Here is a 19,092-nt window from a genome sequence, read left to right on the forward strand (position 1 = left end):
AAATACTCGAGAGTGCAGCCAGATTCAAACCCAGCCCAGACCGACATATACCTGTTGCCAATGCCATGGGCTGGGCTCCCAACATCCAGTCGTATATACCGTTGGATACTTTTTTTATTTTCGGTTTGGCGGCGGGATATATAAACCTGCCAAAGTTGGCACCTAGGGTTTTCCTTTCGAAAAATTTTCTCCGTTGTTCTCGTCGACACGTCCTCCTGCATTACTCGGATCCAAAACTTCCCTTAACCCTCTGATGAGCTAGGTCGGAGCCACAAGGTAAACCGCACCGTTTGGTTTCTCTCTCTCTCACAATTAAATGACCGAACCCTAACCCTAAAATTATTTTTCTTCCTTCGACATGTTTCTTGTAGCTCAATCTAGGCTCCGCCTCTGGAGATCCAGTTCCAGTGGCAGAAAGGTAAAAGCTTTCTTTTCAAATTTGATCTCTTTTGAGTCCGATCTCGTATAAATGCTCCCAGAACTTTTCCGGATTCGGTTACGATTCGCTTATCTCGTATTTCAGTTGTGATTCATTGATTTATTTTTATTAAATTTTGTTACTGATTTATTGTATGCAACTGGACAAAATTGTAAAAGGCCGATGTTTTTATTTTTTATTTTTATTTTTATTTTTTTCTGGAACCAGTTGGAAAACAAATTGACCAATAATTTCATTTGATTAAGAAGCGAAGTTAAGAGTAGCGTTATGGTATATTGCTTATGATTGATGATACGCACTGATTGTAGATTGATGGGGAAATAATTAGATGTAAAAACCATTTTGGTTTTATTATATGTTCGAGTTAGTTGGTATATGTGTTTCTATGAAGAGAATGCGCTGGTGGTCTTTGTAGCTGTATGGAGTGATCTTGCTTTTCATTCTTTATTGTTGGTTCATTGGGTGCTTTCAGATGTCGGTTTAGTGTTATGATCATGAGGGTTAAATGTTTAATCAAGTTAGTGTCCAACAATCCTATGCTTTTGGATCAATGGTTAAGTCTTTAACAATTGATATCAAAGTAGGGATTACATCATGGATAGGGCACCAATAGGGTAAATTAAAATGTCTTTGTAGTATGTATGTGCATGGTGTTAATTCATTGAATATTAATAGATGAGTAAAGCCACCCAAAAAGGAAAAGGCCTACCACTGGGTAAGTGTGTAATATTCCATATGATAATGATAAGACTAGGTGGTATATGAGATCCCACATTGCTTGGGAATGAGAATTTATTGCTCTTTATAAGGTTCCAATGGGGCTCCAATTGTATCATTTAGTAGTTATTTTGGAGTATAAGTCATGTGGTTTGGGCCTTCTATTGTGATGTTACAAATGGTATCAGGGCCTATCTCAACTAGAAATATGGAATTTTGAGCTGTGCCACGACGGATTGGCTTGACGAGAATGTTGGGAGTTTAACGAGGGTAGATTGTGATATCCCATCTGATAAGGATAATGATAAGGAGTTTAACGAGGGTAGATTGTGATATCCCATCTGATAAGGATAATGATAAGGATAATAATACGTGGTGCATGAGATCCCACATTGCTTGAGAATGAGAAGGTCTTGAAGGTTCTAATAAGGCTCCAATTGTATCATTGACTATTGATTTTGGAGTACAGATTATGTGGTTTGAGCCTTTCATTGGGATGTTACAAATGATATGAGAGCCTATCCCAACTAGAAATGTGCGACTTGAGCCGTGTCACGTATGACAAACTGGCCTGACAAGGACGTTGGGAATTTAAGGGGGGTAAAATATGATACCACAGATGATAGGGATAAAGATAGGTGGTATATGAGATCCCACATTGCTTGGAAATGAGAAGTTCTTGTTTTTTATAAGGTTTTAATGGGGCTTCAATTGTATCATTGACTAGCCTTTTGGAATATAGGCCATGTGGTTTGGGCTTTCTATTGGGACGTTACACAGTGTCGATAGAGTGGGCTGCTCTGGATGTTAGATTCAGAAGCGCGGTGGAATGTTATGATCTTGAGAATTAAAGGCTTAACTAAATTAGTATCCAATTGTCCTAGGGCTTTTGGATTAATGGTTTAAGTTTTTAACATTAGGATGGAAAATTACATATTTGTGTGGCTGGTGGTGTGCATAATTTCTGATAATTACCTTGAACGACACATCTTTGCCTCTGCCACCAATTGACAAATAGAATGGTGGTTTTGGCTTGAATCCGAAACTTGTTCTCACCTATGATTGGTTATAATTTGAAAAGGATTGGCAATTATATCTCATGTTTTCTGGTTTTCGTTGCTGACTACATTAAATTTGAGCCCTTTTTTTTGCCTTTGTTGGCCTGTGTTTGGATCGGTGGTTTTGTCTTTGGCTAGTACTTTGAGCAGAATAGATATTGTATGTCCCAAATTCGAGGGTTGTTCCATCACACTACAGCAATTTTTTTATAGGTACATTACAGCATTCATGTTAATATACTCATTTCTGTTTAAATGGGTGTAATTAAGATTTATTTTGTGGAAATCGTAATTGTGCATCTTATATCTTAATGCATAAGGCATCACTATATTAGGCAATAGCAAGACAATGGGAATTACAGTTTCCTTGTACTTTAAAATTAGTATTTTTTTTCCCTGTTAGACTAGTAGGTGAGAAAAGTTTACCATGGAAGCTTTGGCAAATTGGACTATCATTTTGTTCTCTCGTTTGGTCTCTGTAAGGTTTTTTTGGTCAATAGTGATTTATTGGATATAAATTTGGTAGCTTGTTAATTTACATTGATATGTTTCCTTGCGTGCATTGTGCAAGTTTGCTGCAGAGTTTTGGCTGGCGTTTTCCTGACCTTAATAAGTAGTTTTGGGACGTTAACAACTTTTTAGGCACATCATCCTGTGATGAGTGTTAGATGTTCTAAAATAAAGGTCATCTTTTTAACACTGGCAGGTAATTCACGTAGTTTTCTTGGGTTTTCTGTTCATTCCTAATTTCAATTTGTATGCGCAAGTTGGATAAAACCCAAACCAGAGGGGATGGATCCAGATCCCTGGCCTCGATTCTTGACAAGTGGAAAGAATATAATGAACAACTTGATGCTTGCAACAATGAGCATAAACTAGTTCGCAAAGTTCCTGCAAAGGGTTCGAAGAAGGGATGTATGAAAGGAAAGGGAGGGCCAGAAAACTCGAGATGCAACTACAGAGGTGTACGGCAGAGGACATGGGGGAAGTGGGTAGCCGAAATTCGGGAGCCAAACAGGGGTAGTAGGCTTTGGCTAGGTACGTTTCCGACTGCCATTGGAGCTGCACTTGCATATGATGAAGCTGCTAGAGCGATGTATGGTTCCTCTGCCCGTCTCAACTTCCCCAACGTTAAGATCTCCTGTTTCTCAAAGGAATCAACCGAGGATTCTTCTTTAGCTGCAATACCATCAGTTTCTTCATCAGGGCCAGTTCCATCAGGTTCGGAGTCCACAACAACATCGAACGACTCTGAGGTTTGTGCTACCACGGGCATTGATCTGAACCGTAATTCCCCTAGTGTAAAGTGTGATGATGGGGTGGGTGAATTAAAGATCAATTCTTCGTCTCCTCGAGTCTTATGATGAATATTTTCTTTTTCATATTTTTACTTGATATTGATGCTTCCCCAAGCTATAATATTTCTTTTATGTTTCTTTGTGGGATGGATGTGCTCCGACCTCTTTAATCAAATGATCATTTGATATGTTATGCTTGATGATTAAGTGATGCTTATAATCTTTCAAAAATTCTTACTTGAATCTATTTTTTTTTTGTGTGAAAATCTGAGGGAAGTATTCTTGACTTGTTTCCCATTCTAAAAATGGCTTCTTGGTTGAAAAATATCAAGACATATCAAGGTGATGATTGATGAGACACTAGAATTACCGATCTAATTCTTCCAAAGGCCGAGGGGTATGTGGTCCTGTGTTACTCCCACATGTGGATAAACATGTATACAAGTTATAATTAGATGCTGTCGAGAGTATTAATACATGATGTTATGTTATGGTTATGACAGGAATCTACAAAATATAGCAAAAGATACACTATAAATCTGTTTTCCTGTATTGTTCTTGTTTCTTGAAGTTTTGTCATACTCATTCCAAATATGTATGCGGAAACTGCTGTTAAATATGAAGAAATTAGAGAATGAGTAACACTACCTTCATCTTAGTTTTTTAATCCCGGTTCATGCCTAGCAATGTGGCATGTTTAAGTGACTGTATGTTTAAAATAATGAATAACTACTTAAAATGATTCATATATGCAGATGCGACTGAAAATGTCAAAAATTTAAGCTAAATAAGGGCATTTCTCTAACCAAGTTAAGTTCATATTACTCCAATTCGACGTTTGTGGGTACATTGGACCATACAATGGGCATCGTTCTTTGAAGGCCACCGATTCTTGCAGATAAAGAGTAGATTCGAGTTCAGCTGGCAATTCTTTTGGAGGCAGGAAAAATTGTACCATGCCTTATTTGCACAAACCACCCCTCATTTACAGCCTCTTTGCCCCTAGCGAGTTGTCATTTTCTACGACGTTTCCTCTTTTCGGCATGCTTGAACTTACAGGCCTTGGGACCTAGGCCCTCTGTCCCCTTTCAGACCCTTTTTTTTTTTTTGGGTTCACTGTCTTTAACCCAGATTACACCATTCTGAGGCTCATGCTCTGAAATGGGTTTCGGAGTCCAGGCCCATTAAAAGTGTGAATAAAGAACAAATGATGTTACAAATGATATAACAGAAAAAAAATAAAATAAAATTGTAGTAGCCAGACGTGTTTCCATCTACAAAGAAAGAGATCGAAACCATGGTAAGCTATTTTCCACAGTAACTCTATTTCCACAAATAGCCTCTATGCATTTTCATCTCCAAAACTAATTATCAGAGGAGGAGAGCATTAGACCCTACCTCCAACCCCTCTCCCTCTCCCCTGTCCATAGAAATCCATTATTTTGATTCTCTCTGTTTTTTTTTTTTTTTTGGGGTTTAAAGTTTTGGTTCGCACAACTGCCACCCATGGAACTAGTGGGCCACAGGCCACTGCTAATAAAGTCTGCTGGACAAAAGGTGACCATTTCGATAGGCACATGAGCGTCAAGCCCCGTCAAGTCACCTCACATCCAACACTTACATGGGCTGTTCAGTCGATTTCGATGTTTGTGATTTGAGCAGCTCGCCTTTTACAATGCTAGCACTTGTGTTGGTAAATGCCCGCGCCCGTCTCGATTTCAACCAAACATTGGGTCTACTTTGTTCTTGCTATCTAATTATTTTACTAATTTGGTAAGAGTCTTGGACGCATTTTGAAAAATCAGTAATTTAGATCTTAAATGCATTTAGAGGCGTGAATGGATTGTTTTCCAAATTTTATTGGATTATTTAAATTAACAATCAATCAATCCATCATATCACAAGAGATAATCATGGTATCAGTTTTTGTAAAAAAGTGAAAACTCATTTAAAAAACGTCTTCAAAGTTTAAAATCACTTTAGGTGTAAGTCACTATCTAATATTAACTATAGAAATTTAGTTCGTTATAACCAATTTAGAAATACTTACAAGACCCTTGAAGTAATTACAATTGGCTTACAACACCGTAAGTATCTCATTCGATCTCTGCATTTGATAGCTCTGAATTATCAGCTTTTATATAGTTTCACAACGAGCACCAACTCAATCTTTGCATCAATGGTTTGAAGACTACTAGGAGATTCCAAAACCTAGTACAAAGTGATTTTTGAAATTTTCGTTTGAGCCAATTGTCAAGCGAAATTTTTATCTAATTTTTGGTAATAAAATTGCCGAGTTGTTTTGACCTAGTAAACGAGTCAGAAGTATAAAAGAAATGAAGTCTAGCTCAATTAATCACTAGTTGTACGAGTGTATTCATATATATAGATGAGTACATAATAGTTCAAATTACATTATCTAGATAGATACAAGTATTCAAATATTTAAATATCTACTAACAGAACACTAACAAAATACAAATGAAATCTATAGTGATTCATTGGATAACTATATCAACAACTAGGTAGCAGTTGTAACATATTTATCTTGATCAGATACTGATTTATCGGAAGTATTATATCTAACAAAACGTTAGGATACAAAGATATTGTGAAGCATGAATTTGTAGTTAATTGAGTTAGATTTCCAACACCACAAAGATCATCTCAATCCTATATGGGAATAAAAAATTATGGCTGATTTACTTTGACGTCGATCTCATCAGGTCTTGCAAATTTGATGAGATCTCATCAGGTCTTGAAAAAAAAAAAAAAAAAAAAAAGGAAGAAAAAAAAAAAAAAGAGAAAAAGGAATTTGCCTAATTCTTTTTTTTTTAATTTTTTTGGTTCCAATTGCAACCTAAATCTATTAATAAAATTATATCCAACAATCTAGTGAAAACACCCCATAATTTATAGATCAGTGGTACTACGCTATTTTAGGCAAACCAATGCGATCCATTGATTTCTGTACCGCTAAATCAAGTGTCCTCATGCGGGGCCGATTCCTAATTGGTACTTAATCGATCAAGGTAATCTGGGACCGAAGCATTCAATATTTGATTTTATTTCTCTCTTTAATTTTTATAGAATTTCAAGAGCTCCAAGCGAATGAGCTAGAAAGATAGTGTCCGTATAAAACAGCCTGCCTCTAGAGTATTGAGGGCGACGTGCCGACGTTGCGAATTCAGGGGACAATGTCTTGCATATCGGTCCAAAAACATTATGATAAATCACTTCAAAATATATGATTCATATAACAGTACGAATCCAAATATTTGCAATGGTAATGTTTTTAGTGATCACAAACTTCTTGATAGTCAATTCAAGCAAAGTTAAACCATAAATCTTGTGATCTTCACGCTCCGGCCTATACAAGCAAGGAGAAATATAAAGACATATTAGAGGTGGTGTACGACACTGAAACCACCATTCAGCAATTTGTTTCCAACATGTCTTGTTTCCATGCCCCAGAACGACCGACCCTCTTTGCGGTAGCCTTCTCAATCACTCGAGGGGGCCAGCTTTTTATATTGCCCTCTCGATCATATATATCCTATCTGATAAGCATAACATGAGAAACATAATCAGTCTCCTCTCCTTCATTAATAATAATGTAATAGCTAGGATTGATCAGCAAGAAATTATGCTTTCCACTAGAGGTTGTTCACGGGATCTCTTAGCTGCTAGCTCATGCAAATTTGGCGGGTAGAACATTAAGGATCTTAGCTAAAATTCAATAATTAAGGAGCTTCGATCGGAAAACTTGGATTCAAATTCCTTAACTTTATTTATTATAAAAAAGTAGATCAGATTCTTTGAATATGTCATGTATGAAGCTACAGTGATCTTAAGTACGTACAGACAATTAATTAGGTGGCATATATACATTGGATTATGGTCGAAAATCTCAATCGTCGACTTCAATCCTTGTTCCAAGATGCCAGGCAGCATGTGATTCATCTTGAAGACAACGATAACCCTCGCTCAACTGAAAAACAATGACCACATGTATACATGCGTATACCATCATCTTATCCATTAATATTTATTCCATGCATGATTGCTTTAGATCTTTTTCATGTCTTCTTAATATATTTGGTAGGAGGGAATGGAGAGAGAAGGGAAATTAAAATATGGAGGGGCCGAGGGAGAACCAATGTAACTATTTGGTAGAAAAGAAACAAAAGAAAAAAATATGAAAAGGAATAATGCTACTATGTCCTTCCATTTTGTCATTGACCGCTCATGTATTTATTCTTTAAATTTCTTTTTACTTATTGATTAAAGAAGTTACTATTAATGTGTTGATATTTTTTTTTTATATTTTTTAATAAAAATTTTAAAATATGAATAAGAAGTATTTTAAAATTTTAAATAAAAATTTTAATTGAAATCCTATTGGAACCATTACAAAAAGCATGTTAGAAGTATTTGTTCTTTCCAAATAATGTGAGATCTTATATATATACCACTTACTCTTGTCACTTCTCAATATGCGGTATCACATGTAAACACATCCAGATTCCCCTTAATCAAAATATGTTAAATAAAAAAAAAAAAAGTAAAAGTGACTCGTTAAATATAAACATGTTCTTTAACCTAATATCAATGGTATATGTATAACTTCCAAAATGCTACGTCTTCACTGAGTACAGTGTCTTCAATATTGCGATTATAAGGTAAAAACAACATGTTTACGCGTGACTAATATACAGAAACTCTTATACGTTGTATTTCATGAAACTATTAACTGTATATTGTTAATATATTGGAACCAGAAAGTCCAAAAGAAAAATAAAGAAAGAAATATTATTTAATGAATCTGATAATTCAATGCCCAAAGGAAAAGAAAAGAAATTAGATTAATATCATACACTTGAATCTTTGATGTGCATGAGATTGTACGTACGTACGTAAGAGTGGAAAAGAGTTGAGTTTTGAGCAAGCAATTAAGAGTACGTGTCAAAGTTTTATTTATTTAATTTTATTTTAATACAAGTCGAACTCGAGCTTAATTATAAATTTATAACCAACTTACATTTTATATTCTCTTAATTATAAAAAAAATTCTAAAAACAAATTTTCCGTTTTAACATATATCTTTCTTAATTATATATATATATATATTATAGTTTATATTTACATATGTTAATGATCATATATATATCCTACATTGTATGATATTACAAGCATGACTGCTAGCTTCCTCTGATCTTTGTAAATATTTAAGATATTCTTACTAAAAAACTAAAATAATATTAATATAAATATGAAATTATTTAGATTTATATAAATCATAAAATTTATATAAGTAGAGTCAGATATGATCACGATTTTATAACCACCATGTTACAACTAATTAAACAGAGGAATAGAGTCAGAAATCAAATTTAATTTGTGTATCCAATTTTATAAAATTATTAAAAAACTGTTATAAATATAAAGAGATTATATAAATTGATATAATTTTACGTGATGTAGTAAATTAAATTTATATTAAGAATAATTTTATAATTTAATATATTAATTTAAATTATATTAATTAATAAATTTATTTTTATATAATTTTTACGTGATTAAAGTATTTCTCGGTTATTAATAGGAACCGAGTCTGGTAGTCTCCCGCGTCTGTTGACTCTGTAAAGGAAATGGGAACCGCTGCATGGTTGGATGTTGAGAAAGTGTCAAAGACTGCGAGCGAGGGAGAATGGTCCTCCACATGAACTTTGACCATGGTCAGCTCCTTTGTACGTAGACGGTTGTGCACTTTAATAATGCAGTAAATACACATGCATCAATCAATGTGGTGCACTGGTGCCGACTTTTTATGGGTTGAAACTTCGATTTTCTCACCTGTAAACTGTACTTTTTTTTTATAATTAAATTGAAATCTTGACTTTTCAATATAAAGAGATGTAGCCAAAAAAATTTATTTATTTTTGTACAGTTGAGGAATCTTAACTCTTTTTGTTTTTTGTTTTTTGTTTTTTTTTTTAAATTAAGGAAAATGCTACTTAATTTACTCCTTATGGACCGCTTAATCTGATAATTTCACTTGACACTACTAGGTTTTATTAAAATAAAAAAATAGAATGAAGCACTCGTTCTTTTTCCTCAATTGTGAGATATTTTCTCTTCGAATCCATTTTTGGTAAATATGGTACATTTTGAGAGTTTATAATTAAGAGATTTGATAATATTTTGTAATATGTGAATCATTCTGCAAATGCTTGCTATCATGATAACAAATTAATAATGGTAATAATAAGAAAAAACATGAGTTTTATATTCTCTCTTTTTTTTAATACAACATAAAGTGCCACGTGGCATTGCCAGGTCAAGATATCCATCTGAGTAGTAAACTCAGATGACCATGTAGTAGCATCCTATAAAAATAAAGGATGAGCAAGGTGATGAAAAATGTCAATTTAATTTACATGATGGAATAAAAACAAGATAAAAATGTAATGTGTAGTATTATTCAATTAATAAATTATTTATTACGAGACTCATGATAATTATAAAAAAAAAAAACGAAAATATTAATATATTTTATATTGACTTGTGTAGAAATTTTGTACATCAACCATATGTTTGATATGTCCATAAAAGAACTATGAAATAAATTTTTTTTTCCGCCAGAAATGCACACACGGACTCTCCACTCACCTCTTGAGACCGAAGCCCCACCTCTCCCCCCTCGTTATTGAACTTCCAGTATAGAATATGGGACCCAGCACTGAGTTTTGCTATATATAAGTACAGTTGCGCACTAATCTGTGTACCAATACTGATTTATTCATACTTAAAATTTAAACTAACACTGTTTTCAATCAAATCTACTTTTTGACCAATCACATCACATTGGTGCACAGATTAGTGCACAACTATGCTTGCAACTATATTTTTCCCCCAGCACTTCACCATCGGTACTGATGCACCTTCTCCTCAGCTTCAAACCACAAAGTCCACTCCCAGGACCCTTAAGCCTTATATATAACCCCGAACACATACCGCATCTCTCATGAATAAAAAATAAAAAATACTCTGCATACATTACTATCAAAACCTTAATATCCCAAACTCAGTCGATCTCTTCATTTTGTATTTTGTGGACAGTTTGAGAACATGGGTAGGCTTGGTCTGGTTTGCCTTATATTGGCTCAAATCTTGGTAGTTCGAGCCATGGCTGAAGAATCTGAGGGCTCAGAGCTGAAACCCTTTCAAAACAAGGTTAGGAAGCTTGGGGTGGTTGTAAGAGTTGCGGCTCAGCCTGTTTCTAGTTCTGCAAAGTCGTCAGAGGGCGAGGAAGACTCCAAAGTGGCTGAAGCCCCTGTGATCAGACAGCTGGGAAAGCAGCATGAATCTGAGAAAAAGCATCATCACTCTGATAGGAGCGACATGGCTGGTGGGGGTGTCATCATTGGTGGGCTTTTCACTGCTATTTTTGCTGCTGTTTTTTGTTACATTCGGGTTACCAGAAGAAGGGACGATGTTCACTGAGCTTTGGCCGGCCGGGCGGTGACATCTAATTGAGAATCTCAGTTTGTTTATTTTTGCACCTATGTATCCGTGGGAAGCGGATCAGTAATTTAATCATATCGATACAAACCAAAAAAGAAAAGTGGTGTGAGGAATTAGTGTAATTCTTTTAAAACATTGTGAATATCAGATGGAATAATGGAAGTATCTGGCTTCTGATGTTTGCATTTCATACTTTTATCTTGCTTTTTGTTCACCTTTTGCAAAGCTGAAGTACGTGTCCACCTTTTGTTCACATCCTGTAGATAATGTGAATTATAACAATTAAAGCAACCGCTGAAGAAGAAGTAAAATTATTGAGCATAAAGAAAGTTGAGAGCTAGCCGCCTTATTGTGTTCATGGATGGAATATCCTTTAATTTACAGCATCTTCTCTATGCTCTGGCCAATTTTCTTAAGAACGTTGAAAAAACATGTTGCCAAAGTGCGTCGCATATATGAGGCCGCTAATTAGGATAACAATATTTATTAATGTGTGTGTGTTGGTCGGATACTTGGACTTCTAAACTGGTGGGAAATCATGTAAGTGTCTAGCTAGCAAGCTCCTGCTTCTGTAGTTCTATTTTGTTGGCTAGGGAGCTGTGCCTCTATACTGTTGCAATCTCCCAAACTAAAGGATCGATTACTGTGAGTACTCCAGAATTGATTAAATATATATATAACCAAGAAGCTGCTAGAAAGAAACAAAAACAAATTAAAGGAATATTCATGCATGGACCAAAAGAGATCCAGCCCCAAGACTACTAGAGAATACTGGATTATTTATTTATTTATTTATTTCATGTTGGGCATGAGTATTAGAGTATTCCGTCAATTCCAGGACGCCGGACACTAGCTTTAAATTTCATTTGTTGTATATGGTTGTCACCTGATTTGTTCGAAAGTTAACATGCCAAATCTTTAATCAGCATACACGCATGTGGTCTTTAGGGACATTCTTAGAAACTCATACGTGCTTCCCTTCACCATAAATGTGTGGGAACCCCGGAAAAAACAAGTAAGAACTCGCTGAAACTTCAGTGGGAATTAAGCAAGTCACCGGAATGTGTAAGATGGAGGGGCGCCCACATGGGCAAACCCCTCCCCTGCCGTAACGGGCTACAGCGCGCATAGCCATGTGTTACATTCTTGAGAATATTGCATAGTACATATACATGTAGCCCCCCTTAGATGATTCTTTGTAATTTCAAAAAGTATAAAATCTCTCTTTTTGTTCATTTTAGAAAAAGTATTTAAACTCTGAATTTGTTGAGTATTACTCTAATTTATTTTATGTTATACACTTCACTACTGAGAGGAGATATGAGGTTTGCTGGATTATTTGTTAGTTTGTTTTTGTTTTCCATGGAAGTTAAAAGGATACAAGAGTAGGGGAGAGGCATCCCGGCCCCAACGAACAGCCTTGTTACAATAAGTACAATTCAAAACAAAAAAAAAAAAAAAAAGCACATTAATATTGAGAACAAACTTTTGGATAAATAAAGGGGAGTCATGTTGATTGACGGTTTGAAGAACTGATGTTGTGTGAGCTAGATCAATGAAAAGGACACCTTAAACAATGGGGATATGCTTGATCCGCAAAATGAATAAAAAAACTTGCTTTAAAAATTGACATTGACTTGATATTCATAGTTATATTATAAAATATTTCTTTATTGTAAAATAAATTTTACGTATCATATTAAATTGTGTTAACTTATCAAATAGTCTTTTTATTATTATTTTTTATTTTTTTGGTAAGCTTAGCACTTCTAATGTATGAAACCTTGGAAGCAAAATCAAGCGGGAAGAAGAGGAACCAAACTTAATATATGTTTAAATAAAAGATTTGTGAAAATAAACCAGACCTGAATTATATTTATTGTCGAAAATAATTATGAAATAGGCTCAAGAAGTCATCGGTAAAAACCCCGTAAGAAAAGGCATCCAAAATATATAAACCTTAAAACAAGTTAGCGTTTGGTCTGAAGATATCTTTCGACATAAGGACAATGTTCGGGTGCAAATATTCTTTCAAACATTGTTAAAATATCATTCACAATTCCGAGGGTAGCTAGCTTCTATCAACAGCGTCAGTTTCAAAGCGATGGTAGAAAACACACACATGACTCTGAGCCTCTCTCTCGCTAGGAAATTCTTCAACGCTTCTTCTTTTAATTTCTTTTCCCTTCCTGCCAAAGTCCGACAGTTGGATCCTATAAAGGCGATATCTTCTGAGTTTCCTGCTTCTCTTTACACATTTTTTAATCACTGCTATTCATCATCACCTCTACCTCTGGACTCCTACTTAGAAAAGGCCAAATCTCATCACGCCGTTGATCCTGACGCGTTCTTCGAATCTCTCATCGATAATTCGACCCACAAGAGCCATTTGAATCAAATCTATTCCCAGTTACTGGTCTCTGGATCGCAGGACAGTTTTATTTTGATCACTAAATTGATCAATAAAAGCACGAATCTTGGAGAAATTCGTTATGCACGTAACCTGTTTGATGAATTTTGTAACCCGGATGTTTTTCTGTGGGATGCGATCATTAGAAGTTATTCGAGGCATGATATGTTTGGTGATGCTATTGAAATGTACACGAATATGCAGATGGCGGGGGTAAGTCCGGACGGCTTTACTTTTATGCATGTGCTCAAGGCTTGCACTGGCTTGCCAACCCTCGAAATGGGATGGCAGGTTCATGCGCAGATATTTAGACATGGGTTCCAATCCGACGTGTTGGTACAGAATGCGCTTGTTGCATTGTATGCAAAATGTGGTCAGATTGGGCGTTCTAGGGTGGTGTTTGATGATTTATGTGATAGGAATGTTGTCTCATGGACTTCCATTATGTCTGGGTATGCACAAAATGGTGAGCCTATGGAAGCATTGAGAATATTTAGTCAAATGAGACAGAGTAGTACGAGACCTGATTGGATAGCTCTCGTGAGTGTTCTAAGGGCTTACACAGATGTTGAGGATCTGCAACAAGGGAAATCAGTGCATGGCTGTGTCATTAAAATGGGCCTTGAATATGAACCAGACTTACTCATTTCACTCACTTCCATGTATGCAAAATGTGGGCAGGTGACACTTGCCCGATCCTTTTTTGATCAGATGGAGATACCAAATGTGATTCTGTGGAATGCCATGATTTCAGGTTATGCAAAGAACGGTTTTGCTGAGGAAGCTGTAGACCTATTCCGTGAGATGATATCTAATAAAATACGGATAGATTCTATAACTGTGAGGTCTGCTATCTTAGCTTGTTCCCAAGTGGGGTCCCTTGAATTAGCAAGATGGATGGATGACTATATCATGAGGAGTGAGTATAGCGATGATGTTCTTGTCAATACAGCCCTTATTGACATGTATGCAAAATGTGGAAGTGTTGATTTGGCTCGCATTGTTTTTGATAGAACACTTGATAAGGACGTGGTTGTGTGGAGCTCCATGATTGTTGGCTATGGATTGCATGGCCGGGGCCGAGAAGCCATTGATCTTTACTATGCAATGAAGCGAGATGGTGTACTCCCCAATGACGTCACCTTTGTTGGGCTCCTAACAGCTTGCAATCATTCAGGCCTTGTAGAAGAGGGATGGGAACTTTTCCACAGCATGAGGTATTTTGGGATTGAGCCTCGACACCAACATTATGCTTGTGTGGTCGATCTTCTTGGACGTGCAGGCCGTTTGGATGAGGCTTATGATTTCATAACGAACATGCCAATTGAACCAGGTGTAAGTGTTTGGGGAGCACTTCTGAGTGCATGCAAGATCTATCGCCACTTGACATTGGGAGAATTTGCTGCAAAGCATCTTTTTACATTAGACCCGTATGAGACAGGGCATTATGTGCAGCTTTCAAATCTCTATGCTTCAGCCCGTTTGTGGAATCATGTTGGAAAGGTACGTGTATTGATGAAGGAGAAGGGTTTGACTAAGGACTATGGGTATAGTTTGATTGAGATCAACGGTAAACTTCAGGCATTTCGTGTGGGAGACAAGTCACATCCAAGGTACCACGAAATTTCTGAGGAGCTTGAGAAACTGGAGAAGAGATTGAAGGAGGCGGGATTTGTCCCACATGCAGAATCCGTTCTGCATGACCTGAATTATGAAGAGACAGAAGAAACTCTATGTAATCATAGTGAAAGGCTGGCAATTGCCTATGGTCTCATTAGTACACCTGCTGGAACTACCCTTAGAATAACAAAGAATCTACGGGCATGTGTAAATTGTCATTCAGCGACTAAGCTTATTTCGAAGCTTGTTAATAGGGAGATAGTTGTTCGGGATGCAAAACGTTTTCATCATTTCAAGGATGGATTTTGTTCTTGTGGAGATTATTGGTGAGAGGGAAGGCTAGCTCTTGACATTAAAGTAAGTTTACTTTGGTTCATTCAGCTTTGTGAAGCAAACCAACAATGTCCCAGCTGCTACAGCTCATTGTGATACGAAGCTGAAACTTGAAAGTAACATTTTGGCACGAAATCATTCTGAGGGGTAGACTTCAAATTATCTACACTTAAATGTTAGAAAGGTGCTAACCTGAGATGCCTTCAGCTATTGGATTCCTGATACGAACAGCCATAGATATTGCCCGAAGCAATAACATTCAGCCACAAATACTGTCTCTCTTTCAGCTGAATGAATGGATGGTGCAGGGATTTCCCTCGTGAGGTCTAGAATTTGAAATAACTTTTAGATTCCAACCTTCAAAGTTCTTAACCTACCAAATACAGCCATGGAAACCAGGGCATCAATGATAAAAAAAACTTATTCTCCAGGAAGAGACAAACGCAACCGTGGAATCCTGCAGGGCTACAAAGAGAGAGAGAAAAAACAAGAGCTTCTTGTAAAAGGAGAACAAGCATGCCGATGACCGGATCAGCAATCTGCCAGATAGCATTCTGCACCACATACTCTCTTTCTTACCCCTCAAATCCATAGCCCAAGTCTGCCTTTTATCCGAATTTAGTCCTCCCAATTGCTGAAACTCCCACCAAAAGTTACAAGAAAGTATCGATCAAGAAAATCCAACAGAGTCGAACTAGGGTCATGGAGTTCATAACCACTGTATTAGCCCGTCGCCATGAAAACTCCAATAAAGGTTTTTGGCATTAAGGGTCAACTGAGTTTCTCTTGTTTGCATGATTTCATCCACTGCTTGGTAAAACTTGGCATTGAGGAACTCGGAACCAGATGTCTTGCTGAACAATGAGTTTCGTTCACCCCGTCTTCTTTTGAATTGTAATCCACTAAGAAGTCTCACACTAGAAGCATGTAATCTGAATCACAGACCCTCTGATGCAAATCCATGGTTTGCATCTTCCAGTTCTTATGTCACAAAAAACAGTGGGTTTCCTTCACTCCAGACACTCTCACTAATACACATCCATTTTGTGGATAATGCTTCGGCCGTGATATTTTTGGGTTCCTCAATCCATGTCCTAAGGAAATTGGCTCTAGGATATTGTACGGTAAGCTAATCTCAATATTGGCTGCCCAGTCCGTATAGATTTAGAAGTTTCTGGTACGGAGATAAAAGGCCTGGACATTCGTGGTAATTACTGGTAAAGGATTAAAAGTTGCAAGTGTGGTACATAGGGTGATCGTTTTCTCGTATATATAGTCAGGTCAAAATCTTTATTAAACTGAGGTGGAGGGAGGTATGTTTTGTAATTGTTATTATTTATTATTGTCGATCATAGAAAATTGAAAATCCTTATATCTAATGTTTCATGTTCAAATATTTAACATGCGGTATCAAGCGTCAGGTTACAGATATTTTATAATCTCAATAAAATATATAATATATAAGTAAATGCCTATTTGATTTTATACATGCCTCTCGTGTGTTTCTCTCAATCTTTATTTTATTGTGATCTGATTGAAAAGTTGATAATCAGTATCTTTCTTTCGGTCTGAAAAAACAAAATCGCTATTTTGAAATTTTATTCTCGCTAAAGATAAATTACTGCTTTGGTTCTTCATATGAAAAATTAAGATCTTGATGTTCATGCATATATGTGGAATTAATTTTGTCTATGCTTGGGCCTTATTTTCCCTGTTTGTTTGTGCTAGAAAAAGAATGAAAATCAGTAGAAAGTTTTACCCTTTTTTCGTATGGTCTTCGTAGAGAGTAGTGAGAAGGTGGCAATAAGTGGTCGAGTACCGTTGCTGGTACCTCGGGATGGAGAGCCACTATAGACGTCATGTAGCTTTTGGTTGGTGGCCCAATCTGTGAGATGGGTTTCAAAAAAAAAAAAAAAAAAGAAGAAGAAAATGAGAAAAGTAAGAAAGGAGGTGGACGTCAGCTGTGGAAGGGGGCCGGGCAAGGCATGCCGGCTTCTCCTTGCCAACGATGCCCGTGGTTGCGCCAGATCGAAGGAACATGAAAAACGAAAGATAGGGTGGTGCTGCTTAGAGCATTTACATTGGTTTGACCAAATGAGATATTTGGTCAAATTTTACATAATTTAACTTAAAAATCTTTCATATTGGATTGGACAAATCTAAAATAATTCAGATTTTTGCTACAGTGATTGGCTAAAGATGGAAGACCACTAATCATTCATCAAATATTAAAATATTAATTTATCATTCCAAACAAATAAATTAAATTAATTAGATCAATATAATTAACATTTAACATTTAGAATATAATTATTATTAACATTTAATAATATTTTTTAATATTAATATATTAATTGAATATAATATAATTATTATTAACATTTAACAATACTTTTTTTAATATTAATTTAATTAGAATATAATTACTATTAGCATTTAATAATACTTTTTTGTAATATTAATATAATATAATATAATTATGATTATTATTAACATTTAATAATACTTTTTTTAATATTAATTTAATTAGAATATAATTATTATTAACATTTAATAATACTTTTTTAAAAATTAATTTAATTAGAATATAATTACTATTAACATTTAATAATACTTTTTTAATATTAATTTAATTAGAATATAATTACTATTAACATTTAATAATACTTTTTGTAATATTAATTTAATATAATATAATGATTATTAACATTTAATAATATTTTTTCTAATATTAATTTAATTAGAATATAATTATTATTAACATTTAATAATACTTTTTTAATATTAATTTAATTATAATATAATAATATTAATGTAATATAATATACTTATTATTATTAACATTTAATAATACTTTTTTTAATATTAATCTAATTAGAATATAATTATTATTAACATTTAATTGGTAGAATTACAAAATGTGAGAAAATAAATTAAAGAAAAAATTTATTAATTTAATAATATTTTATTATTATATAGAAAATAAATGGCTAATCCAATGTGGGGATTGAATTTTGATAGAGTAGGCAAATGTAAAAAAGTGTTGATATTGGCCAAATTTGAAGATGAATTTGGCCAAACCAATGCCAATGCTCTTAGAGATGAAGAAGAAAGAAAAAGTAGGATAGGGTTTTTTAAAACCTGTTTCGACCTTGGGCTTGTACTAGGCCATGGGCTTTGGCTCAGTCCAGGAAAAATTAAAACGAAGGGACAACGGGCCAACACAGGCGTAGCCTGAGAACAATAAAATACAAGGAAAGGAAATGGTTATATAGTTGGACCTGTATAGTAGGCCCAACCCATATCTGCCCATTACACTAATTGAGTTTCAGCCTGGTTTCTGGACTGGTTTGGTCCAGACTTAGAATGGCTAGATTATTATATTATATTATATTATTATTTTAATATTATTTATTCAAAAAAAATCTGAAAAATAATTCTCTCTCTTCTCTTTCAAAACATGTAATTTATTGATTAATAAATTTATGAATTATTTAAAGTTGAATTATGACTATTAGTTATAAATTAAATTCTTAATTAGTGTTTCTTATGAATTTTATTCTATGGTGCCATATAAATATATGAATTATTTGCACTTGAATTATGGCTATATATTATAAAAATCTTAATTATTGTTTTCTATGAATTTTATTGTATAGTAAGCCATATAAATGTATGAATTATTTGGAC

General features: G+C 34.9%; 2 protein-coding genes across 2 annotated transcripts; both read left to right on the forward strand.

The window, feature by feature from the left end:
* The first annotated feature begins 358 nt into the window (after positions 1 to 358).
* On the forward strand, positions 359 to 3,719 carry LOC122304637 (putative dehydration-responsive element-binding protein 2H). The gene is made up of 2 exons (XM_043116895.1): positions 359 to 418; positions 2,982 to 3,719. Exons 1-2 carry the CDS (start codon positions 359 to 361, stop codon positions 3,576 to 3,578), a joined length of 657 nt encoding a protein of 218 aa, XP_042972829.1. The 3' UTR covers positions 3,579 to 3,719.
* Positions 3,720 to 13,017: 9,298 nt separating this feature from the next.
* LOC122303864 (pentatricopeptide repeat-containing protein At3g12770) lies at positions 13,018 to 16,825 on the forward strand. Its single transcript, XM_043115856.1, has one exon. The coding sequence runs from the start codon at positions 13,144 to 13,146 to the stop codon at positions 15,397 to 15,399; it is 2,256 nt and encodes a 751-aa protein (XP_042971790.1). The 5' UTR covers positions 13,018 to 13,143; the 3' UTR covers positions 15,400 to 16,825.
* Positions 16,826 to 19,092: the final 2,267 nt, after the last annotated feature.

Source organism: Carya illinoinensis, chromosome 3, assembly GCF_018687715.1.
Source record: "Carya illinoinensis cultivar Pawnee chromosome 3, C.illinoinensisPawnee_v1, whole genome shotgun sequence".
In the NCBI taxonomy this organism is placed as follows: domain Eukaryota; kingdom Viridiplantae; phylum Streptophyta; class Magnoliopsida; order Fagales; family Juglandaceae; genus Carya; species Carya illinoinensis.

Excerpts from the sequence above, each read along its gene's own strand:
- LOC122304637 (XM_043116895.1), top strand. The coding sequence starts at position 359 with ATGTTTCTTGTAGCTCAATCTAGGCTCCGCCTCTGGAGATCCAGTTCC. Across the intron at positions 419-2,981 it reads CCAGTTCCAGTGGCAGAAAG|TTGGATAAAACCCAAACCAG; the intron begins GTAAAAGCTTTC and ends TGTATGCGCAAG.
- LOC122303864 (XM_043115856.1), top strand. The coding sequence starts at position 13,144 with ATGGTAGAAAACACACACATGACTCTGAGCCTCTCTCTCGCTAGGAAA.